Here is a 26,817-nt window from a genome sequence, read left to right on the forward strand (position 1 = left end):
CTAGGCAGATTAAAACTGAGTTGGGAGTGGTCACTGCAGGGGGGGTATTGACAAGATGGGACAGCCCCCATGGGTGTGTATATGCTAATGCCTTTTGTTTTAGACTAAGTCTATATGCCTAGCTACTCCTGCGGAGCGGAAGTCAATACCCAACAGTGATGACTTAGAGGAGGCGGCGACTGTCGTAAGAGAAATCTGCATTTTTGGTCAGTAATTTTGTTCTTACTGAAGAATGCACAGCGCTTGTTTACGCGCCTGTGTGCACAGGCACATTACAATTAATGGGCTGTATTTTAGCTCAGAAAAAAAAAAAAACTGTACTGAGTTTTTTCAAGCTGCGAGATGCTCAAACAGGAGTATCGTGTGCAAGAGGCCTATTACATTTAGTGTTGCTCTACCTTACCTTATCAGGTCCTGAAGAAGCCATGTTAGTTTAGAAACGTTTACTGACCTGGCATCTTGGGTTACCAGAAGCATACAGTTCTAAAAGTGGCGTTATGCTTTATAGGAGGATATTTATCCATGTTCCTCTGGTATTCTAGTAGAGTCTATGTAAATAGTTGTTGGTTAATCGTTTTTAGGCTTGTATGCCTCTGTTTTTACTAATTTTGTACAATAACGTTTTTTTTGCTGTATTGGTATCTCCTATGCTGAAACTTTCAAGTCCGGTTAGTTACGCGGGTACCAGCTTACCTGGTCCCGCATCTTTTTTTGAATAAGAAAAGAATCACCAGAATAAAAAAGGCAGAACCAAGGAATGTATCTGGGGAATATGTCTGAAGGAATCTGATGAGCTACAGAAGGAAGGTCTAGGTCCAAGCAATCTGGTTTCATTAAAATAATAGACTAGATGGTGCACAAACCACAAGACAAAATAGAGGCAGCACTAGAAATAGTGAATAAAATGTGTGAATGAGAAAAAGGTAGTGCACTTCTAAAAATTACATTCATAAACAGACATATTATGAATCAGGTAATGAAATAAATAATTCAAGTGCGGATAACCAAAAAAAATTGGTGATATAAATAAAGTCTCTCAAATAAATGAAGACGCTGGCTTCTTCAACTTCAAAAAATGAGTGATGAGAAAAAAAAACAGTGATGAAGTAGTGAAGTGATGTAATCAAAGGTTCAAACAAGGTGTACTTCAAGTAATAATCCTGTACATATAGGTGGCCCCTTATAACAATGAAATAAGGTGATAGCTTTTATCTCTCACAGTGGCAGTGAAATGAACCAGTGACACCCAGTGGTAGCAGTGAATTCTTACCAATGGTAGGGAGGTTGGAGCTTTGAACTGGTAAGCAGATGATCCGTGGTAGGAGACGCATGGACTGAACTCTCTATACATGACTCTCCAGGACCTATCCGCTCCTCATATGTGGATCTCATAATGAGTCCGTGGCAGAAATACCAACAAAAGGATTCCCAAATAAAAGAAATAAATGCTAATAGCGCATTATCCTTAAAAACTGAATTTTTGTAAAATCTTACCGTAAAATTCCTTTCTCCGAGTCCTCCGACAGTCGCCGCCCCTTCCCAAGTCTTCACCAATGGGTATTGACCTTTGCTTTGCAGGAGTAGCTAGGCACAAGATTTGTTAATCACAAAAGCTTTTAGCATAGACACACCCCTAGGGGCTGTCCCCTTAGTCAATACCTCCCTGCACCAGCATTCCCAACTCAGTTTGGTAGCATAGCAGTAAGGGTACACAAAAACCCCAAAAGAGGGGCGGGGGGCGGCGACTGTCGGAGGACTCAGAGAAAGGAATTTTACGGTAAGATTTTACAAAAATTCCGTTTTCTCTTACGTCCTCCGACAGTCGCCGCCCCTTCCCAAGTCTTCACCAATGGGATGTCCCAAAGCAGCGTAGACCTGAGGGGTGGGAGATGCAGTCGCAGGAAAAGCAACGCAGTACCCACATCAGAGAAAGGAACCTTACCCACAGTAAGAGAACCAACTGGGCAACAGGAAAAAACCTGCTCAAACAGGAGCAACAACCCAGGAAAAAAACAAGTAACCCAGGGGTAAAACACCCCAACAGCCAAGGACCCAAAAACAAGGGTCCCTAAGGCACTGCCGCACTGAGAACTTTACGGCCAAAGGAGGCATCGGCCAATGCCTGAACATCCACCTTATAGAACTTTGAGAACCGCCTTACACACCTGGGCCACAGAAGCCTGATGCCGGAAAGCCCAAGACGTACTCAAAGACCTGGTAGAGTGCGCTTTCACAGGAAAGGGAGGAACCCTCTCCTTCAAGGCATAGGCCTGCACAATGGTTTGTCTAATCCATTTGGCGATAGTCGCGGCCGACGCCGCCATGCCCTTCCGAGGTCCCTCAGGAAGGACAAAGAGGGAATCCGACTTGCGAAAGGGCTTAGTGGACGACAGGTAAACCCTGATCGCCCGGACAACATCCAAGGAATGCAAGGCAACCTCCTTAGGATGCTTCGGCTTCACGCAGAGCGAAGGCAAGACAATTTCCTCATTAAGGTGAAAATCCGAGATCACTTTCGGCAGAAAGGACGGGTTAGGTCGCAAGACCACCTTATCCTTGTGGATCACCAAGTAGGGAGAGCTGCAGGACAAGGCCGCCAGCTCTGACACCCTGCGAGCCGACGTGATCGCCACCAAAAAGGCCACCTTTTTGGACAACATAGGCAACGAGATCTCCCTGATCTTTTCAAAGGGAGCAATGCGGACAGAACCAGGTTCAAGTCCCATGGAGGCAAAGGCTCCCTCCGTGGAGGGGCCAAATGGCGCACCCCTTGAACAAAGGTGCGGATCAACGAGTTTGACGCCACTGGGCGCTGAAAAAGGATGGCCAGCGCAGAAATCTGACCTTTAATAGTGGCCAGCGCCAAACGCTGGTCCACTCCAGTTTGGAGGAAAGCCAACACTCTGGATACCGAGTATGAGCGAGGGGAAAACCCCCTGGACTCACACCAGGCAAAGTATGCTTTCCAAGTACGGTAGTAAATCTTTCCCGATCAAAGTGGGAATGACCTCAGGGGAGAGACCCCTGTCCCTCAGGACCTGGCTTTCAACAGCCAGGCCGTTAAAGCCAGCTACTGTAAAGCAGGATGGAATATTGGCCCTTGAGACAGAAGGTCTTCTCGAAGCGGCAGGCGCCACGGAGCGTCGACTGCCAGATTGACGAGGTCTGCGTACCAAGACCGTCGAGGCCAGTCCGGAGCCACCAGAATCACCCTGTGCGGTTCCGAGGCTAACCTGCGAAGGAGCCTGGACAGCAGTTGAATCGGTGGAAAGGCATACATCAGACGATACTGATGCCAGGGCGCCACTAACGCGCCTGAGGCGTCCGCCTGAGGATTGCGCGTCCTTGCCACGAACCTTTCCACCCTGTTGTTTAGACGAGACGCGAACAGGTCCACATCCGGGGAACCCCACTTCGCACACCACATCTGGAAGACATCCGGGTGAAGGGACCATTCTCCCTGGTCCAGGGACTGGCGACTCAGATAGTCCGCCTGCCAGTTCTCCACCCCTGGAATGTGAACTGCCGTTATCGCCGGGACGTGCGTCTCGGCCCAAGACAGAATGTCGGCCACTTCCCGAGCCGCTCGGGCACTCCTGGTGCCCCCTTGATGGTTGATGTAGGCCACCGCGGTGGCATTCTCCGTCTGAACCCGAACAGGACGGCTCCGAAGCCGTTCCGACCAATGCCGAAGGCAAAGCTTTATCGTTCGCAATTCCAGAATGTTGATCGGAAGGGAGGACTCCTCCTCCGACCAAGTCCCCTGGGCGGACAGAACGCCCAGGACACCACCCCAGCCCGACAGGCTGGCATCCGTGGTGATTACCGTCAACAACAACGGACGGAAAGACTTGCCCCCCGACACCGTCGGGGACTGGAGCCACCACAGAAGACTGTCTGGTGCGGTGACTCAACGAGATCCGCAGATCCAAGGACTGCGGACGCCCGTCCCACTTGGCCAGAATCTCCGCCTGGAGACCCCGCGTGTGAAACTGGGCAAAGGGAATCGCCTCGAAGGCTGAGACCATCAACCCCAGACATCTCATGCATGTCCGGAGGGACGAGCTTTGGTTGTCCCTGAGGGCCCAGACCTCGTCCTGAAGCGTCCGGAGTTTGTCCTCCGGAAGGAAAACCTTCGCCTGAACAGAGTCCAGAACCATCCCCAAATAGGGAAGGCGAACCGAAGGACACAGAGTCGACTTCGGAATGTTTATGGTCCAACCGAATTCTTGCAGCGTCTGCACCATGGTGGACAGGTCGGCCATCAGGCTCTGGCTGGCATTGGACCGTATGAGGAGATCGTCCAGATACCCCAAGACCGCAATGCCCTGTGCCCGCAACAGGGCCAGGACCGGCGCCAGCCCCTTTGGTAAAAACCCGCAAAGCCGAAGCGAGAGCGAAAGGTAACGCCACGAATTGGTAGTGTTCCTCCGCAATGGCGAAACGAAGGTACCGTTGATGACCCTCGAAGATGGGGATGTGTAGGTACGCATCCTTCAGATGAACTCCCCCGGACTCAGGGCAGCCACCACTGAGCGCAGGGATTCCATGCGGAACTTGCGAACCCGCACAAAGCGGTTCAGAGCTTTCAAATCCAGAATCGGACGCACCTTGCCCTCCTTTCTGGGCACAGTGAACAGATTGGAGTAAAACCCCCGAAATCTGTCCCGATGAGGCACCGGAACCACCACTCCTTGGGCCCGCAGGTCCCACACCGCCAGATGCAGATCCTGCAAACGCTCCGGAGACAGCTGAAGATTTGAGGAAAAAAATCTGCCCGCTGGCCGAGAGAGAAATTCGATCTTGTAACCAGATCGAACGATTTCCTGAACCCATCTGTCCTGAATGCGGATCAGCCAAGGTTGGAGGAAACCGCGCAGACGTCCCCCCACCCCAGAAATGGGTGAGGGCGCCCCTTCAGGCGGAACTGGCGTGGGTTGTCGAACCGGACTGGCCGGATTTTTGCTTACCTGCCCACAGCTTCTTCTGTAAGCCCTGGCCCTTGAAGGGCATGCCCTTGGATTGTGACCGAAAGGCACGAAAGGACCCCTGGGAGGGCCTTAACGAGGAATTCCGTTTGCCACGGAAAGATTTGTGCTTGGGATTCTGGGGCAAGAGAGTACTCTTGCCCCCAGTAACACCCTTAATCAGAGTATCCAAAGCCTCGCCAAAAAGGCGAGATCCCACATAGGGAAAATCGGCCAACGTCTTGCGAGAAGATTGGTCCACCGACCAATTCTTCAGCCATATCAGGCGACGGTTGAGCACCGCCACGCCAGACAGGCGTGCAGCCAAAGGAGCTAAATTCAAGTCCGCATCACACAAGTACATGACGCCTTGATGGATTTGATCCACCATGGCCAATGTGGTAGGCGGAGCCGAATCAGCCACCAGGGTGCGCCTGAGCACCTTCGTCCAATCGGCAACCGCCTGGGCCGCCATAACCGAAGCAAAAATAGGTTTTAGCATAGAACCAGCAACCATATAGGCATGACGGGCAAGAGACTCCAACCTCCTGTCCGTAGGGTCCCGGAAAACCGGGGTATCCTCAGAAGGAATCGCAGTAGCTTTGTTTAAAACGGCTACCGCGTGATCCACCTGAGGCGCCACACACCAACGCTCGTCGGTGGATGGCACAAATGGATAAAGCAGGTTAAACTTATTCGGCACTGTAAAGGGCTTCTTTAACCACTTGCCGACTGCCTAACGCAGATCTACGTCGGCAGTCAGCCCCTCACAGGCAAAGCGACGTAGGTCTACGTCGCTAGCCTGTGAGGGTCTAGGGAGCGAGCGCGCGCCCCCGGAGGCGCGGTCACGCACCCCCCCCCCGCGCGTGTGACCAGCGGACCCGATGTCCGCCGGTCACTCGGCGATCGGCGGGGGAGAGGGAGAAAGTCAGGCGGCTTGTGTAAACAAGCTGCCTGTCATTCTCCCCGGTGTATGAAGGATGATCATACGGTTCTACTTTGTAGAACCGTCGATCACTCTTCATACATCTGAAGCCACAGCCAATCACAGTAGAAAGCACGCCCCTAGGGACACACACAGCCCCTCCCTCTCAAATAAAGTTAACCCCTTCACTACCAGTGTATTTTTACAGTAACCGTGCATATGTATAGCACTGATTACTGTAGAAATGTCACTGGTAACCCCAAAAGTGTCAAAAATGTCAGTCAAGGGTCCGATCTGTCCGTCGCAATGTCGCAAAAAAAAAAAAAAAAAACGCAGATCGCCGCCATTACGCGTTAAAAAAAAAAAACCAAAAATGACAAAAATCTTTCCCTTTGTTAGTAAACGCGATAACTTTTGCGCAAACCAATCAAAATACGCTTTTTGCGATTTTTTTTACCAAACATAGGTAGCATAAAACAAATTGGCTGAAAATGTTAAAAAATTTTGATTTTTACATTTTTTGGGGGGGGAATTTCATATAAAAAAATGTGAAAAATATTGCTATTTTTGCAAAATTGACGCACTTTTTTTGTTTATAGCGCGTGATCAGAAAAAAAAAAAAAAAATTGCACAGGTGATCAAATACCACCAAAAGAAAGCTCTGTTTGTGGGAAAAAAAAGGACGCCAAATTCGTTTAGGTACAGCGTCGCACGACCGCGCAATTGTCCGTTAAAGTCACGCAGTGCCGAATCGCAAAATACCCCCTGGTCAGGAAGGGGGTAAAATCTTCCGGGGCTTAAGTGGTTAAATTGCGCCACTGCTCATTAACAGTATGGTGAAATTCAGCAGGGCAGGGAAAAACCTGCGCTGATTTGCGGGTCCTTTGCGTCCCAAAGGAGGACACCCTAGCAGGAGCAGAGGGCTCATCCTCCCGGTGCAACGTATCTTTAATGGAGGCAATCAGCTCATCCATGAGTGCAAGCTCTTCAGGCAAACCAGGGGGAGAAACATCCACCCCTTCCACCTCCGCCTCCCCCTCAGACCCCATAGGGTCCAGAGATGAGCGAGACCCTGAGAAGGGCACGCCAGCCACAGCACCCACATCGCCCTCTGAATCGGAGGAAATGGATAACCTGGCCCTTTTTGCGGATTGTTCAGCCATCAGCATATGCACCTGAGACACCAATGATGCCACTACCATGGCCAGATCAGCCCCCTCGGGGGGTGCAGCAGCCCCCTGGTCCCCCACCAGGGCGGGGGGAAACTTGCTATCCTGAGAATCCATGCCCACAGCAATGAAAGGATAAAAAGGGTACTGTCCCTTTTACACCACGGGGAGCGCAGCTCACCGCACACTACTGTATGCCCCGATCCCGCAGGGATAGAGAACACTGAGCAAGGAATGACAGGACAATGAAGGAAAAACCTGGAGAGAGCACAAACAGGCTGCTGCCACCGATCGCTGTCCCAGAGCAAGAGGAAGTGATGCAATAACCGGCTGACTTATATAGCCTATGAAGGCTCCGCAAAAATGGCCGCTCGGCTGAGGGATCGAGGCTACAAGAAAATGGCGCCGACATGTGCTCGAACGAGCATGGCCCGCCAAAATGGCGGCGATTGGCGCCAAAACACGGCGCTGTACAGGGACAGAGCCGTAGATAGCATTTCTGCAAAAAATGGCGGACCGCAACAGCGGCCGCCTCACAAACATGTCTGCACCCAATCTGCCCCAGATAGAACCCACAGCAGAGCAGGAGGGCCCCCCTCGCAGCCTACAAGGCATGCAAAGCCATACAGGGAGACTGACAGGGAGCCCGCAATTTTTACCCAGACATGGGGGTACACACAGCCACAGACTGAAACCCACACAGATGGTCCCCACACAGAAGGTGCTTACCATACCGGATGGCGTGGGGAGCCGTCTCAAGCGACAAACTGCTATCAGGATGACAGGGAGTGCCGCAGCCAGGACGCAGTGGACTGCAGCACGAGACCGCAGAATGGCGTCCAGTGAGGTAGCCACCTCACAGGCAGCATCCCTGCAGCGAACAGGGATGGGTCGTTCATGTCGCCAGGGCGAACCATAGCTGAACGCTCGATGGCAGGCTGGGGATCCATCTGGCTCTCAGCCCTGGGATCCAGGGCGGCCAGTCCGAGACCCAGCTCCGCATGATCATCTTCATCCGAAGATCCCTAAACTAAAGCTGACATAACAACAGCTAGTAAAGAAAGAAAAAATGCTTGAAATAAAATCAAAAAAGGGTAGAAGGCTGAGACTGAAGCCCCAGCACAGGAAAGCTTGCTACTCCTAAGCTAGGCAAGATCAAACTGAGTTGGGAATACTGGTGCAGGGAGGTATTGACTAAGGGGACAGCCCCTAGGGGTGTGTCTATGCTAAAAGCTTTTGTGATTAACAAATCTTGTGCCTAGCTACTCCTGCGGAGCAAAGGTCAATACCCATTGGTGAAGACTTGGGAAGGGGCGGTGACTGTCGGAGGACGCAAGAGAAATTAGGTTTAATAAAAAAGACAAACACTTACATCAGCTTGGAAATACACACGCAGAACAGTAGCTCTTTAAGAAAAGTCGCAGCCGCCTGCAGAACGGTCCACGATGTATGACGGCACTGCTTGCTCCCCTGACGCGTTTCCACTTACAAGTCGCCGGCTGGGACTGGAGCTGCTGGTTTCATTAGGTCTTCTGGACCTACTCTTTTCCTAGAAGGGGGCTCCTCCAAAGCTCTACACATCCCAGACGGAGGGGAAAAAGGACGGTCTTCCCCTGACTGAAGGCAAGGGAATCAATGGCACACAAGCGGTATCCTTCCTTAGGCTATACAGCTTCATCCGTTGCTGGTTGAATCTTGCAAGCATTAGACCCTCCAGAAGAGTACCCACTACAAGGGTTCGAAAGGTTGACTCTTTATTAGAGATTGTGCAAGTGTGTCCCCCGTGTGGATGCCAGGAAATTGGTAATGGGGTAAGCACAAGTCCCAGTGCTCCCAGAAGTAGGTGAATTCGGAGGACGCTGGAGGGGCTATGTCCTTATTCAGTTAGTAAAGAGCAAGATCTGGTTCCAGCTGGCTTGTAGATCAGAAGTGCCTCTGGAGAGGAGGGATGCGGAGAGGTACCATGTACCATAAAGGGCTTAAAGCGATTGTTAAGTATCTTGCTCTATAAAAATAACACACGTTATACTTACCTGCTCTGTTGCAGTTGATTTGCACAGAGCAGCCAGGATCCTCCTCTTCTCGGGTCCCTCTTTGATCCTGGCCCCTCCCTACTGTTCAGTGTCCCAACAGCAAGCAGTTTGCTATGGGGGCACCCAAGCAGAGTCACTTCACCCTGTGTCCATTCAGACACGGAACCAGACCCAACCATCCCCCCCCTCCCCCACTCACTGCTGATTGGCTAGCTGACTGATTTACAGCAGTGGCAGCCAATGATGCCAATGCTGTGTTTCACCCAAACAGGAAGGAGAATCTCGGACAGCTGAGACACTTGTGGGCATCGCTGGACAGAGGGACTTCAGTTAAGTGTTGGGGGGCTGCTGCACACCAGTTTTTATATCAATGGATAGAATGCATTAAAATAAGAAGCCTTCTGAATTTACAACTTCTTTAAAAGACCCCAGGGGCAGTGGATTCTCCTGAAGGAGGGAGTGAGTTTCCATGTGGCCAGGGACAAGTGTCCACAGATGCTAGGAAACCAGGAAGAATGGGGAAGTTGCATTACTTTGTGCAATAGCACATAAGATGGTGATTGGCAACTGAGGAGGTGCCAGAAAATAAGAGTTGCCTGGGAACTAAAAAAAGGAGCGTCCTCTATAGGAGAGGAAAAGACCCCAAGATCCCCTCTGGGTACACACAGAGCCCTCCCCACTTCCAGAGGTAGGTACGCCCCTTTATCAGCAGGGCTGTTCAGAGTTGGTGAACCTCCAATTTTGGACCTTTTGGGCTGAGCAGAATTCCATGTTTGAAAGCCTGCGGGTAACAGTTGCCAAATTCAATAGAAAGGAAAGGGGTGGGATCCTTTTAACCCTCCTTAGACTTTCAGAGTTGAGACTAAAATACACTGACCACTTAAAATGTGGCTAGTCAAGTGCGCATGCGCGCGGCGCCGGGTCAGGACATGGATTGACCGCGCTCCGCACAACCCGCCGGCTTTACAGCGAAAATTGGCAGCTAGACCGGAGACTCGATCTCCCAACTGGGCGCAGGACACAGGCAGAGCAAGGATGCGCCGGGGGGCAACGGGCACAGGCAAGAAAAAATCCGCTACAGCGGCCCATCCACCTTACAAGCCACGCCAGTCCCCCACAGGCTCTACACAGCATCCCAAGATGGCCGCGACCCGCGGGGCGGCCCTGCTCCGGCCGCTCAGCCTCCGGCGTCACCCTTGCAGAGGACGACTACATCACCCTCGCACAGCGCTGGACACCCCTCACCGGCGACACCTCGGATGGAGGAGGTAGGGGATCCATTTTCTTCACAATCCCAGGGGGCCACGTCCTGCAGCTTCTCCCCTTACCGGGCCTCACTGCATGGGGACATGGAGGGGGCCTCATCCCCAGCGTCTTCCTTAGACAGACAAATGGCTGATCTAGCGGAGATGGCCATGAGCCAGGGCAGCCCCGCGGCCCCCCCCCCTCCTCTCCAGGCCACCTACTCGGGCGATTCGGTTCTTATTGCCAGATTTTCGGCCCTATTACAGCAGGAACTTTCTAAGGCCTGCGCCACCATTACTGCCACCATCAAGTCAGACTTAAAAGGGGACTTTCAAGAAATAGGAGGCAGACTTGATTCCATAGAATCCAAAGTTGATGGCACCGTTAAGAAGGTCAACCAAAACCACAGGCTAATCGTTTCACTCCAGGATCAGCTGGATCAAGCTAAGGACAAAATTGAGGACCTTGAGAATAGGTCTCGCAGGTATAATTTTAGACTCAGGGGGCTCCCTGAATCGATAACCGACCTGGAGCCGGCCATACACAGGCTTATGACTGACCTTGTCCCTGACATCTCACAGCATCACCTGGAACTGGACCGCTTTCACCGGGCCCTGACGGCCCCGCGCTCGGATGGCTTGCCCAGAGACGTTATTGTAAAACCGCACTTTTACAGAATAAAGGAAAAAATCATGGCGGCTGCCCGCTTTCGCAATGATATCACTCTGCTCGACCACCCGGTGCAGCTGTTTGCGGACATTTCCCAGACGACCATACATAAGCGACGGTCCCTGAAGCCGTTGCTGACCCATCTGATCAACCGCCAAATCAAATATCGGTGGTCATACCCATTCAAGCTGTCCTTCTCCTTTAAGGGTAAATCCCACTCCTTTTCCAGTTTCCATGAGGGAGAGGATATCCTCCTGGACTTGGGCATCATCTCCAGGGAAGCTCCCCCAGCCAGATCCCCGCGGGGCTCTCCGGAGGAGGACCCCAGGCCCTTGTCACCTTTGTGGTCGCAACCTGCGAAGAGAGGGAACGCCAAACCACGCACCCCACCGTGATAGTCTGACTGTCTACTAGTCCAACTGGGCTTCTACCTTCCCTTTATGATACATTTTTAGTCCCCCTCTCTCGCCCCGTTATTGCCCCCCATTCTCCCCCCCCTTTTTTTTTTTTTTTTGGTGGGGAGCTGGACCCGGGGTCCTGGTGCTCTGTGATCTGGGGGCGTCTTCTGGTATATTTGTCTCGGGGACGCCCCTGGGTTGCAGGCCCGGGTTGCCATGGCTGAGGGGCCTGATTGTTCGACTGATTCCCTTATCGCTGGAATCCTGGACGGTTCTCTTGAGAGGGGGATCCTGTTGGGCTTGCCCGCCCGGGCTGTTCTTCCTTTTTATTCTATACTGGGCCCTTATGGGGAGCTCCGGCTCTCAGAAAGGTTACTGTTGTTTACTGTTATTTACGATTTGTTGCTGTTGCTAATGCTATTTAATACTGTGCCTTTGCGATAGTTCACCTGTGCCTTTGGTATGCGGGGGGGGGTGCTTCCCTCCTGGCCGGGGTCCCCTACCTGGGGGGGCCCGGCTTGGGGGCTGGTGCCCCTTTCCTGGTAATGCAAACTGCTCTACAGGCTAATAGTGAAGCGACGCGGGTTGTTTCCGCATGCCACTTCCTGCGGCCTTGCTCTCGGCGATGGGCTGTGAGCAACCTCGCACAAAATTACGGGGTGCTGGACCCCACAACCAGCCTACTATGTTTTCTGTGCTTGATTTTCTGGCGTGTCCACCGCCCCCCCCCCCTCCCCCTCTACGGGGGTTGGGGGGGGGGGGGCGGGGGATCCCCTGTTTCCCCCTTTGTGCTCTTTGTTGTCTTACTTTTCTCTAACCCCTCTCTCCTCTTCCCTTCCCTGGCGGCGGCTGCTCGACATCCGGATCCCTTTGGCTCGGCTCTGGGTCTTTGGAATCCTACAGTACGGGGTGAACGACATCTACCGACCTCCACAACATACAGGCGAGTACAACCTTCCGAACCAACATGACACGTCCTACTACCTGTGATTTTAAAATTCTCACACACAACGTGCAGGGCCTCAATGCCCCTGTAAAAAGGGCGAAAGCATTTCACTTTTACCACAAGCAGGGCATTGACGTCCTTCTCCTACAGGAGACGCACTTCTCTCGCACTTCGGCTCCTAAACGCCTTAGCGCTAAATTCCCCACTTGTTACATGTCCAACAGCGTAGACAAGAAAAAAGGGGTGGCGATCTGCATAGCCAAGAAGGTCCCGTTTACACCTAGGGAGGTAATCCGAGACAAGGAGGGGAGATATGTTATGGTCCAAGGCAGAATAAATGAACATGATGTAACTTTTGTTTCCTATTATGCCCCTAATATGGGACAGCTCCCCCTTCTTCCTGGAAATGCTGAAGGTGGTGATGCCACGCGCGACAGGCCATGTGATATTTGGGGGTGACAGTAATGTCCCCTTGGACCAGGTTATGGACAAATCTGATTCCCTGCACGCCTCATTGAAGCACGCCCCGCGACTGGGGGTTAAGTTGGCTCGTCTTCTGCACTCCACCGACTTGGTGGATGTGTGGAGGAATGACCACCCCACGACGCGTGATTTCACCCACTATTCCCACGCCCACAAGAGCTACGCTCGTATAGACCATCTGTTTGCCCTGTCGGCCCTCCTCCCCTTTGTGCTGAAAGCACAGATTATTTCTACCCCATGGTCTGACCACTCCCCTGTGGTTATGACCATCTCGGACCTATGGACTAAGCCTAAGCCCTCCTCCTGGAGGCTTAACGCCTCCTTGTTGAATGACCCGATCATCTTCCAGGAAGTGTTGGACAGCTTGAAACAATACTTTCTTGATAACCCAGCAACTGATACTTCCCCGGCTATAATATGGGCGGCGCACAAGGCGACGATAAGAGGTAAGCTAATCCAAATTGCTTCTCGGAAAAAGAGGGAACGCGACGGGGAGATACAGCGACAGGATGCTGAGCTGAGAGACCTCTTGCGGGAACAGAGGAGGGCCCCTGGGGTGGACATCAGGCATAAGATTGATGCGGCACGTGTAGCCCTCAACTTCAGCCTGACCACCAAAGCTGAGAAATCCATCCGTTGGTCGAGAAATAGATATTACACCTTGGGTGATAAACCCCACACCCTTCTGGCCCGCAGGTTGGCCCCGAGGCTCCATTCTCCGGCCCTTCCGAAGCTGCGGCTCCGGACTGGCCTCCGGACCCAGGACCCGCAGCTGATAGTGAACGAATTTTACCACTTTTATTCGCAGCTTTACTCCCAGCCGCAACCGCTTAGACAGGCCTCTTTCGAGGAATTTTTTCGCGATATTCCCCTTCCTCGACTCTCCTCCCAGCATGCGTCTATCATGGACCGAGAATTCTCGGACTCTGAGGTACTGGCAGCTATCAAAACTATTAATCCTAACAAAGCGCCCGGCCCTGACGGGTTCTCTGGCCACTACTATAAGAAATTTCATGAAGTATTGGCATCACATCTCTGTTCTTTTTTCAACTCCGTTCGGGCAGGGACCCCGATCCCGAAATACGAGAACAATGCTTTCATCCATGTCCTTCCGAAACCTGGCAAGGACCATGGGAACTGCCTTAATTATAGACCGATCTCGCTTATAAACGTCGATCTTAAAATCATGGCGAAAGTGCTGGCAAACAGACTCAACACCTTTTTGGCGGATTACATACATCCGGACCAAGCTGGTTTTGTACCCGGTAGGCAGGCACCGGACCAAACGAGACGCGCGATAGATGTCATATCGGCCCTTCAATCCAACTGGGATGGTTTGGGTAGCCGGAGGGGTATGCTACTGTCCCTAGACCTTCATAAGGCGTTCGACTCCCTGTCCTGGGACTACCTCCTGCAGACATTGGAGCGCTTTGGTTTCGGGAGTAATTTTCTTACCCTCATTCGCACGCTATACGACGACCCCATTGCGAGGCTATCGATCAAGGGTTATGGGTCCCCCTTTTTGGACGTCCGTAGGGGTACCCGTCAGGGGTGTCCCCTATCCCCGTTGTTATTTATTTTAGCCTTGGAACCGTTGGCCATTAAGTTGCGCCTCAACCCGGATGTCCGGGGTATACAATGTGGGGGCATTGAACATAAGTGTGCTCTATTTGCAGACGATATCCTACTGTATATCTCGTCCCCCCTTGTCTCGATCCCCAACCTGCTCCGAGACCTGGAGAAGTTTGCGTCCATCTCGGGTCTTAAGGTTAACCCCTCCAAGTCGCAGGCTCTAAACCTAACATTAGATGGGGCCACTTTAGCTACTCTTAAAGCCAATTTTGCGTTTGCTTGGCAAGAACGATCGTTGCCTTACTTAGGGATACACCTCACTACGTCTATAGCCACCCTCTACACACACAATTATCCGCCATTGTACAAAAAAATGAGGGAGGACTTGGCTGCTTGGACAGCCAATCCCCCGTCATGGTTCGGAAGGTTGAATTCGGTCAAAATGAATATTCTGCCTCGACTGTTGTATTTATTTCGTACCTTACCTGTGATGCTTAATATGCCTGATCTTAGGGACTTTCAGGGGATAGTTCTCCGGTTTATTTGGGGGGACAAGAGGCCCAGAGTCAATAGGCGTACTCTCTTCACCCCAAAGCTGAGAGGGGGTCTGGGGGTCCCGGACTTGGGCAAGTACTATTACGCAGCCCAATTGGCTCATCTGATTCGCTTCCATTCCCGGAACCCTCTCCCCATCTGGATGCAAATGGAGGCGGCCCATCTGCGGGTCCCCATTCATCATGCGATGTGGCTGCGGGCCAGAGACAGACCGGGCATACTTTGTCCCGCCCTGTCTCTCTCCCTGGGTCTTTGGGATAGGTTGTCGGGCAGGCATGCCTTCCGGTCCCCCCATGCCCCATTGGCGCCCCTGCTGGGCAACCCCTTGTTCCCACCGGGCCTGACCCCTTCAGCGTTTGAATGGTGGACAAACAAGGGGTTCCTCAGGCTGGCGGATCTATGCGACCATCGGGGCCTCCTCACCAGGGCCCAATTACTAGAAACCCATTCCCTCCCTGAGGGTGAGAGCTATCGCTATGCCCAGATATCCCATTTTGCTGCTTCCCTTAAACGTACCAGTGATATCACCACCTCCTCTCAGATGGAGAACCTCTGCCGAACGCTAGATAAACAAAAGAGTTACATATCCACGATTTATAATATATTGCAGAGCGATGACACTAAACTGTCTTATATGCAGCGTTGGGAGGAGGACCTGGGTGAGGACCTGGACCGGGCTGATTGGAATGCTCTAGCTCAATGTAGTTCTAAATCCATCCTTAACACCTCTCTAATCGAAGCTAATTACAAGGTACTTTTGAGATGGTACATGGTCCCGGTCAGGCTGGCTGCAGCGGTCCACACTGCGTCTCCCAACTGTTTTCGGGGATGTGGTCTGGCAGGCACGGTGCTCCACATTTGGTGGACCTGTTCTAAGGTGCGCCGATTCTGGATTCGTGTTTACAATTTCATTTACTCATTGACGCAAGTTAACTTGACCAAGGATCCCCTGCAAGCTCTCCTGGGCAAACCGATAGCGGGGATTTCTAAGCATAACAAACGCCTTATAGCTTTCGTGTTTATAGCGGCCAAGATTACAATCGCACGATCCTGGCGCACCTCAGTAGTGCCGCTCGAGCTGCTCAAAGCCAAGCTGTCTTGGATTATGATAAATGAACGGATGGTAGCCATATTGAATGATAAGATGAAAATATTTGACAAGACCTGGGAACCGTGGATTCGCTATTTGGCAGGCCCCTCTTAGGGGGATTTTTTCCGGCTCTTTACTATTGCCGGACCGCACGCTCCGGGGACTCGTTCCCTGGGAGGGTGCTGAACCTGGATGTCGACTTTTTTCCTTCTTAACCAGCCGCTGCCGCTCTCCTTGACTTCCCTTCCTTTCTTTCCTTTTCCCTTTCCCTGCTTTCTCTTTTCTTTTGTTGTGTATTGATGGCGGGATGTCGTATTTTGTAGTCAGGTCCATGAGACTGCGGGTGGGGGTCGGGTTCCGCTTCCCCCTGGGGGCGCAGTGTGTTCCCGTAAGGGGCGCCCGGGGGGGGGGGGGCCTGGACGGCCCGCTCCTTTAAGCACTGAAGAGAGCGATCAGTACCTGCTTCACACTGGTTTGACTGCCATTGTTATTATTATTTGTTTTTTTTTTTCTCTCTCGACTCCTGCTATCCACAATATTTACTTGTACACATTTAATGCTTTCTGCACCATGTGCTCCATGTTGTTTTCAATGTCTATGGTTGGGCCACTTTGGCTCGTTACACTCTGTTGTACTTTTTCTAAACATCAATAAAAATGATTGAAAATTAAAATGTGGCTAGTCACAGTGTTAAGGACAAAGCCAAAAGAGACACCTTGAATGCAGCATCAATGTACCAAACATGCAACCAGAATGCTCTATGCATCTGCAAAGTCCTCAGCCTAATCCAGAACACAAGTTTAGAGGTTTCCAACAAGCCATCACACCTGAAGCACAAGGCTTCAGACATTTGATCCATGTAATAGGGACCTATTCTGGAGATGGACCAATCCTGTTTAAAGAAGTTCACTGCATAAACCTAACAGAGAAAACAGGTAAGTTTGAACCAAGATTAAAGCGGGACTTGAGCATCCCGCCAAAAGGCAAGTATGTCCACAACCAGTCCAGTGGTATACCTGTCACTGTTGTATCTACAGTGGAAACCGCATGCTATTTAATAATATAGCTTTCAAAAAGGCAAAAAGTTCCAATATACTCCCAAGTGGGGCCCCCCGGACCCTCAAGGGGTAAGATCTCAAATATCAAGTATAGCAGAAGGGTACAGCTGTAGCAGCTCTAAAAGGCACCAGGCCTTGTGCAGGGTTGAAGGCACTAACAAAAACCTACCATTAGTAGACCGGTAACAGTGTTTCTACGAACCTTCCAGGACGGCCAACGCATGAGAGATAATAGGCTCCTTCCTACCGGAAACACAATCCGAATACAATTTGTTAAAAGGCCCCACCCTTCCCCTTGTCCCTCAGTTGTAAAAGAGTATCTTCCACAACCAATTCTCAAGGGAAGTGTTCTTACAATTCTATAGGTACTTACCACCTATGTTATACATTTCTTACCACACCCTTTTAACAGGGCGGGAAGTAGGCCGCCGTCCTGGAAGGTTCGTAGAAACACCGTTACCGATCTACTAACGGCCAACGCATGAGAGGATAATAGATTACCCATAGGCCTACCTTAGGGTGGAACCACTGCCTGTAAGACCTTTCGGCCAAAGGCTAGGTCTTGTTGAGAGAGAACTTCTACACGGTAATGTTTCAGGAATGTGTCATGACTGGACCAGGTGGCTGCACTGCGGATCTGTTCCCAGGATGCTCCAGCCTTCTCAGCCCAGGATGTTGCCAGGGCTCTTTTTGAGTTTGCTTTCAATTTTGCTGGTGCTGGGACACCTGAGACCTCATAAGACATGGTAATTGCTTGTCTAATCCACCTAGAGACTGAAGGTTTCGAGGCCTGCAGTCTCTTTCTGGGCCCAGAATAGAGGACCAGAAGATGATTTGACCTTCTAAAATCTTTGGTCCTCTCTAAATAGGTGAGAAGACATCTTCTCACATCAAGACCGTGAAATTTCCTTTCCTTTTCATTTTTGGGGTTATCACAAAAGGATGGTAAATTTATTTCCTGTGCTCTGTGAAATGAAGATGCTACCTTAGGCAGATACAAGGGATCTGGTCTAAGGACAATCCTGTCTGGAAAAATTAACATAAAAGGTTCTTTAATAGATAGACCCTGTAAATCTCCTACCCTTCTGGCTGTCGTGATGGCTAGCAAGAAGGCCAATTTGAGTGACAAAAACTTAAGGGGAACCTCCTTTATAGGTTCGAACGGGTTACTAGATAACACCTCTAGAACCCTCGGCAGGTCCCAAGGAGGGAACCTGTTTCTAACAACAGGGGTAGCCCTTTGTCTAGCCAACAATCTTTTGACCAATGGCTCTTTTGCTAGACTTGTATCCAAAAATACTGAACGAGCCGCTATTTGTACCCTAAGGGTGTTCGTTGCCACACCCTTATCTACTCCATCTTGTAAAAATTCCAAAACCATAGGAATAGAGGTGGAGGCAAAGTTCCTTTGCCTACGCCAGGTACAAAAAAATTTCCAAATTTTAAAAGATACACATTTCTAGTGACTGGTTTTCTGCTAAGTAAGAGTATCTACCACTCTATCTGAGCAACCCTTAATTTTTAGGATCTGGCGCTCACTAACCAAGCTGTCAGATGGAAGAAGACAGCAGGTCTGGGAGATTTGGGAGTTCCCATGGGGGAGCTACTGACATGGCTTTCAGAGTTGCAAACCATGCTCTCTTTGGCCACGAAGGGGCAATTAGGATTAGTGGCAGGCCTGGAGACCGACTTCGTTTCTGTAAAATCCTGGGAATTAGAGCCAGGGGAGGGAAGGCAAAAGCCAGCCTAAACTGCCATGCTTGAGCTAGGGCGTCCAAGCCCAGCATCCCTTTCTCCTGCGTAAGGGAAAAGAATCATTTTACCTTCCCGTTTTGCAGGGTGGCAAACAAATCTATCTCTGGGTACCCGAACCTTTGGAGCAACAATTGGAAGATTTTGGGATTTAGCTCCCACTCTCCTCTTATGGGGTGATGACTGAGGAAGTCTGCTTGCCAGTTCTTCCCCTTTATATGAATGGCCATCAGAGAGATTACCTTCCCTTCGGCCCACCCTAGAATTTCCTTTGTGAGTGCCAAGAGGGAATTTGACCTGGTACCCCCTTGACGATTTATATAGACCACAGTTGTGGTATTGTCGGACAGGATCTGAACTTCCCTACCTAAGATGGAGCTCTCGAATGCTTTCAGAGCTTCTCCCACTGCTTTCAGCTCCCTGAAGTTGGATGAGGACTGGGCTATTTGTTTGTCTCAGACCCCCTGAGCTTGGGCCCCTTCCAGGTGAGCACCCCATCCCCACGTGCTCGCGTCTGGGGTGATTTTTTCAGGGTTCCACTGACCCCCACGGTCTGCCTTCCCCAAATTGCTTGGGACCAAACACCACTCCAGTGATGAATACACTTGGTGTGAGGTTGACATTCTTGTCTAGTGACTCCATCTTCCTGTCCCAGGAGGACAGGTGGAAGAACTGAAGGTCTCTTGAGTGCAGCTGAGCCCAAACAAGCACTGGGATGCTGGCTGACATGAGTCCCAGGACTCTTAGGATTTATCTCCTGGAACAAGAGGATGCGCTCTTGAGAGCTCCTACTGAAGAGAGACTATTTTCTCCACTGGAAGAAAGAGCTTCTGTACCCTTGAACTTTGTCCATAGATCAGACAAAGCTTGATTGCTCTGAGTACCAGAACATTGATCGGTAAAAATGACTCCTCTGGGCACAGGGGTTGTCCAGCACCCTGCCCCAGCCCGACAGGCTGGCATCCGTGGTCACCACCGTCATCATCCACAGCAGCAGTAGAAAGGACTTGCCATGACTCAGGGCAGGCAACTGAAGCCACAAACAGAGCATTTACCTTGGCTCAAAACCTATCATCCTGTCTAAGGACTGTAGATCCTTGTTCCACTTGACAAGGATCTCCTTTTGCAGAGGCCTGGAATGAAACTGAGCGAATGGGACCTCCTCCAAGGTCAACACCAGGGCTCTCAGGCATGTCCGTAAAGGAGAGTTCGCTTTCCTGCAGCAATCGGATCTCCCCCTGCAACTTATGAAGTTTTTCCCCAGGAAGAAAGACCCTAGCCACGGAGGAGTCCAGAGTTAGTCCCAGGGAATCCAGTCCCACCGAGGGGGTCAGTGCAGATTTGAAGTTGATGATCCACCCGAACTCTTGAAGGGTCTGAACCGTGATTGAGAGTTTGCCCAACAAAGCTGGGTGAGAATTTGCTCTCAACAGGAGACCATCCAAATATCCTGGGATCGCATTCACTCTTTCGCAACACCAACACCGGGGCCAAAACCTTGGAAAAGGCTCTGGGAGCAGAGGCGAGACCAAAGGGTAACCAACAGAGCACTGAAAGTGCTCCTCCGCCACCGTACAACAGAGAAAACTCTGGTGTCCCCCATATATAGGGATGTGCAGATACGCACCTTTGATGTCAATGGAGGCAGGGCAGATTAATTACGTAGCATTTACTTCCTTGAATCCATCTGCCCTTATCTCACAGACATACAGGCAGGAGGGTGTGCTTAACTTTGAAAATCCCTCCTGGGATTTAGATAATTTTGTCTAGGCCTGGAAGCCAGAAGTAACTGAAAAGCAATGTAAAAAAATAAATAAAATAAATAAAAAAGGAAGGTGGTTTAACAAAAATAAATATACCTTCCTATTTACTAATGCTAGCAGCATAGGAAATAAAAAAAATGGCAATGTTGAATGAGAAAGGTTAGGTCAACGTTAAGAAGTTGATACGTTATATTGCACAAACTATATCAAATTTAAGAAATTTAATATTAATATGTCAGGGAAAAAAAAAACATTTATACTCAACGATTGCGCATTTGTGCACGTTTATGGCATTACCTTATTGTCTCTGCAAAACTCACTCGCCGAGAGCTTTTCCTCCGTTTTTCAATGGTGGACTCCTGTTAAAAAAATAAAAAATTAAAAAAAAAATACTTTAAAAAAATAAAAAAAATTAAAACTCCCGCACCCTGCCCACTAACGCCATAGATATAAATTCTCCATGCTGCAGAAAGCGGAGAGAAATAGACATGGCAAAACTACACTGACATGCTGCTTGAGAGAAGCTTGTTTTTAGCTACAAAACTATTTCCCATACACTAAACTCTACCGAACCCCCTATACCAGGGATCTTTAAAACGACAACTGTTGCAGAACTACACAGGTCCCATGAGGCATTGCAAAACTAACATTCACAGACATGACTGGGTATCATGGGAATTGTAGTTCCTGAACAAGTAGAGGGCCATAGTTTGGAGATCCCTGCACTAGACATTCTCTAGGTGGGTATGCAAAAAAAAAAAAAAGAAAAAAAAAGGAATTTTTGTAAAATCTTACCTGTAAAATTCCTTTCTCTGAGTCCTCCGACAGTCGCCGCCATCTTCATATTCGTCACAATGGGGTATTAGACTTTGCTCCGAAGGAGTAGCTAGGCAACAGAATATGTCAATATAAAGGCTTTTAACATATCCCACCCCCAGGGGGTGGTCCCCTCAGTCAATACCCTCCTACTTCCTGTATCCATACTTCAGTTTCAGTGGAATAGCAGTAGAGTATACAACCAAAACCCCAGAAGAGGGGCGGGGGCGGCGACTGTCGGAGGACTCAGAGAAAGGAATTTTACAGGTAAGATTTTACAAAAATTCCGTTTTCTCTTACGTCCTCCGACAGTCGCCGCCATCTTCATATTCGTCACAATGGGGACGTCCCAAAGCAGTGCAAACATGAGGGGTGGGAAACGCAGCCGCGCCTAAAGGCAACGCAGTCTCCACATCAGAGAAAAGAACCTTACCAAAGGAAGAAAACCAGCTGGGCAACAGTAGAAAAAACTTGCTCAACAGAAGCAACAACCCAGGAAAAACAAATAACCTAGGGATAACAACAGGTATCCCAAACAGCCAAGGAGCCCATACAAGGAGCTCTAAGGAACTGCTGCACTAAGAACCTTGCGGCCAAAGGAAGCATCTGCCGATGCCTGAACATCCACTCTGTAGAATTTTGTAAAGTGTGCACGGTCGACCAAGTCGCCGCCTTACACACCTGGGCCACAGAAGCCCCATGCCGACAGGCCCAAGACGTACTCCGAGATCTCGTAGAGTGCGCCTTCACAGGCACAGGGGGAACTTTCCCCTTCAAAGCATAGGCCTGTTCAACAGTCTGTCTGATCCATTTGGCGATGGTAGAGGCCGACGCAGCCATGCCCTTCCGAGGTCCCTCAGGAAGGACAAACAAGGAATACGACTTGCGGAAAGATGCAGTCGATTTCAGGTAAACCCTAATCGCCCGAACAACATCCAAGGAATGCAGCTCCACCTCCTTCGGATGTTTGGGCTTCGCGCAGAGCGAAGGCAGGACAATGTCCTCATTGATGTGAAACTCCGAAACTCTCTTCGGAAGAAAAGAAGGGTTAGGTCGCAAGACCACCTTATCCAGATGAATGACCAGATACGGAGACTTGCAGGACAAAGCTGCCAGCTCCGAAACCCTACGAGCCGAATTGATCGCCACCAAAAAAGCGACTTTTTTGGACAACATGGGCAACGAGATCTTCCTGATCCGTTCAAAAGGGAGCATGTTGTAGCACGGACAGAACAAGATTCAAGTCCCAAGGGGGTAAAGGATCCCTCCTAGGAGGGACCAGATGTCGCACCCCTTGAACAAAGGTACTAACCAAAGAGTTAGACGCCACAGGACGTTGAAAGAGAACAGCCAGCGCAGATACCTGACCCTTGACCGTAGCCAGCGCCAGACGCTGGTCGACACCCGTCTGAAGGAAAGACAACACCCTAGACACAGAGTATGTGCGAGGTGAAAACCCCCTGGACTCACACCAGGCAAAATAGGCTTTCCAAACACGGTGATATACCTTCCCCGAGGAAGACTTCCTCGCGTTAATCAAAGTGTGAATGACCTCCGGAGAAAGACCCCTATCTTTCAGGACCTCAGTTTCAACAGCCAGGCCGTCAAAGCCAGCGACTGTAAAGCAGGATGGAATATTGGCCCTTGAGACAGGAGATCTTCTCGAAGAGGCAGACGACAAGGAGCGTCGACCGCCAGGTTCACGAGGTCCGCGTACCAGGGCCGGCGAGGCCAGTCCGATGCCACAAGAATCACCGTGTGTGGTTCTGAGTAAAACCTGCGAAGGAACCTGGGCAGCAATTGAATCGGCGGAAACGCATACAGCAGCCGATACTGATGCCACGGGGCTACTAACGCGTCTGACGCGTCTGCCCGAGGATCGCGCGTTCTTGCCACGAACTTTTTCACCTTGTTGTTCAGACGAGACGCGAACAGGTCCACATCCGGAAGACCCCACTTCGCGCGCAACATCTGGAAGACATCCGGGTGGAGAGACCATTCCCCCTGATCCAGGGTCTGGCGGCTCAAATAATCCGCCTGCCAGTTCTCCACCCCCGGAATGTGCACCGCCGATATCGCCGGGACATGAGTCTCGGCCCAAGAAAGAATGTCGGCCACTTCCCGAGCCGCTCGGGCACTCCTGGTGCCCCCTTGGTGATTGACATAAGCCACCGCCGTGGCATTGTCCGTCTGCACCCGAACCGGACAGCCGCGCAGCCTGTCCGTCCAACGTTGAAGGCAGAGATTTATCGCACGCAACTCCAGAATGTTGATTGGAAGGGAGGATTCCTCCTCCGACCAAGTCCCCTGGGCGGACAGAACACCCAGAACACCACCCCACCCCGACAGGCTGGCATCCGTGGTGATCACCGTCCATGAAAGAGGACGAAAAGACTTTCCCCGACACCGCCGGGGACTGGAGCCACCACAGAAGATCTCTCCTGGTGCGATGGCTCAACGAAATCTGGATATCCAGAGATTGCGGACGCCCGTCCCACCTGGACAGGATCTCCGCTTGGAGACTCCTCGTGTGAAACTGGGCGAAGGGAATCGCCTCGAAAGCCGAGACCATCAGTCCCAGACATCGCATGCACTTCCGCAGGGATGAGCACGGAACGTCCCTGAGGGACTGGACTTCTCCCTGAAGAATCTTGAGTTTGTCGTCCGGTAGGAAGACCTTCGCCTGGACCGAGTCCAGGATCATCCCCAAATACGGAAGACGAACCGACGGACACAGCGTCGACTTTGGATAATTTATCGTCCAACCAAACTCCTGTAGAGTCTGCACCGTGACGGACAGATCCGTCTCCAGACCCTGGCTGGTCGCAGACCGAACCAGAATATCGTCCAGATACCCCAGGACAGAGATGCCCTGGGCCCTTAACAAGGTCAGCAGTGGTGCAAGCACCTTGGTGAAAACCCGCGGAGCCGAAGCGAGGCCAAAAGGTAACGCCACGAATTGGTAGTGATCCTCCGCAATGGCGAATCGAAGGTACCTCTGGTGACCCTCGAAAATGGGGATGTGTAGGTACGCATCCTTCAAGTCGATGGAGGCCATGAATTCCCCCGGAACCAGGGCAGCCACCACCGACCGCAGAGATTCCATGCGGAACTTGCGAACCCGCACAAAGCGGTTCAGAGCCTTTAAGTCCAGAATTGGACGAACCTTGCCCTCCTTCCTGGGCACGGTGAACAGATTGGAATAGAACCCCCGAAATCTGTCCCGATGAGGCACCGGAACCACCACTCCCTGAGCCCTCAGGTCCCGCACCGCTAGGTGCAGATCCCGCAAACGCTCCGGAGACAGTTGAAGATTTGAGGGAAAAAAATCTGCTCTCCGGCCGAGAGAGAAACTCGATCTTGTAACCAGATCGAACGATTTCCTGAACCCACCTGTCCCGAACACGGGTCAGCCATGGTTGTGGAAAACCGAGCAAGCGCCCCCCCATCCCAGAACCGGGTGAGGGCGCCCCTTCAGGCCGCACTGTTGTGGGCAGCGGATACGGACTGGCCGGACTTCTGCTTACCTGTCCACGGCCTCTTTTGGGAGCCCTGACCTTTGAACGGCTTGCCCTTATAATGCGGCCGAAAGGCACGAAAGGACCCCTGAGAGGGCCGAAAGGAAGCATGCTTCTTACCAGGAGTCGCCTTAGCCTTTTGGGATTGGGGCAAGAGCGTGCTCTTACCCCCTGTGATCCCCTTTATCAGAGTATCCAAGGATTCGCCAAAAAGGCGAGAACCGCCATAAGGTAGATTGACTAAGGTCTGGCGCGAAGATTGGTCCACCGACCAACACTTTAACCAAACCAAACGGCGAGACAGCACCGCCACACCGTGTACACGTGCGGCCAACGGGACCATATCCAAGTCCGCATCGCACAAATACATGACACCCTGATGGATTTGATCCACCATGTCCAATGTCGCCTGTGGGGCGGAATCAGCCTCCAAAACGCGTCTAAGCACCTGCGTCCAACTCGCGACCGCCTGGGCCGCCATAAGGGAAGCAAACAGAGCTTTCAGCATAGAACCCATAATAGAATAGGTATGACGGGCAAGAGACTCCAGCCTCTTGTCCGTGGCATCCCGGAACACCGGGGTATCCTCAGCAGGAATCGCAGTGGACTTATTCAAAACCGCGATCGCGTGATCCACCGGAGGTGGTACACACCAACGCTCGTCAGTAGCGGGCGTGAAAGGATAACGCAATTTGAACCTACTGGGTACAGCAAAAGGCTTGCGGATATTACGCCATTGTTCCTTAACAGCGTTCTGAAAGTCATCCGTGCAGGGAAAAAACCTGCGATGTTTTGCGCCGTCTTTGTCCCATAAGCTGCCAAGGCAGCAGGCGGACACGGTTCATCCTGCAAGCGCAGCGTATGCTTAATAGAAGCAACCATTTCATCCATGAGTGCAAGCTCTTCAGACGAGCCAGGGGGAGAATCATCCACCCCTTCAACCTCAGCCTCCACCTCGGACCCCACCAGATCCAGGGAGGAACGGGACCCTGATAAGGAGACCCCGGCCATACCAGCCCCTGCACCATCACCCTCTGAACCAGAGGAAACTGAATCTCTGGACCTTTTTGTGGATTGAGCAGCCACCAGCATTTGCACCTGTGCTGCCAGATTAGCCACAATCGCAGCCAAATCTCCCCCTGGGGGGGAAACAGCAGTCCCCTGACTACCCATCAATGTGGTAGAAAATTTGCCCTCCTGAGAATCCATTGCCCAAAAATTATTGCTGGCCAAGAAGGGGTTAACTGCCCCTTTAACAAGCGCGGCGAGCGCAGCCCACCGCACACACACACAGCACAATTGAGACCCCCACAGGGAAGACACAGAACCCAGGCAATGGATAAAGGAAGATCAGAAAGGGTAAAAACCTGAGGAGACCCTCGCTGTAGCTGCCGCCTCGATCGGTGCACATCAGGAAAGAGGAAGTGATGTAATCAGGGCGCTCTGTTAAAGCCTATGGAAGGCTACAAGAAAATGGCCGCCCGCAGTTAAAACATGCGGCTGGGCGAGTGCAGGCAAAATGGCGTCGTTTGGCGCCGAAACCGCCGCTCCCCCCACTACAGTGATGCATGTAACACCACTCATGTAAAAAAACATGGCGGATCGCCGCAGCGATCGCTGTAAAGTGCCCCAACATGGTCAAAAGCATGTCCCACAGCACACAGCCTTCACACATACACAGGCTGACACAGACAGTGCAGCACAGCCCCCCCTCCTTGTAGCCCACAGCATGCAGCCAGAGAGACAGGGACAAACAAATCCACAGTGTGAACACAGGCAGGGTAACACAGTCCCAGACTGACAGCCCTCCCAAAACAGACAGGTCCCCACATAAATACACTTACCTCCACGGATGGCG

General features: G+C 51.3%; 1 protein-coding gene across 1 annotated transcript in view; it reads right to left on the bottom strand.

The window, feature by feature from the left end:
* Positions 1-26,817, bottom strand: part of KNL1 (kinetochore scaffold 1) — a 437,074-nt gene that overhangs the window by 327,974 nt on the left and 82,283 nt on the right. The window contains exon 5 of the mRNA XM_082274949.1: positions 20,923-20,984. Within this exon, the coding sequence (XP_082131075.1) occupies positions 20,923-20,984 (62 nt within the window). The remainder of the gene's footprint in view (positions 1-20,922; positions 20,985-26,817) is intronic.

This window comes from Pelophylax lessonae, assembly GCF_965119305.1.
Source record: "Pelophylax lessonae genome assembly, chromosome: 13".
Lineage (NCBI taxonomy): Eukaryota > Metazoa > Chordata > Amphibia > Anura > Ranidae > Pelophylax > Pelophylax lessonae.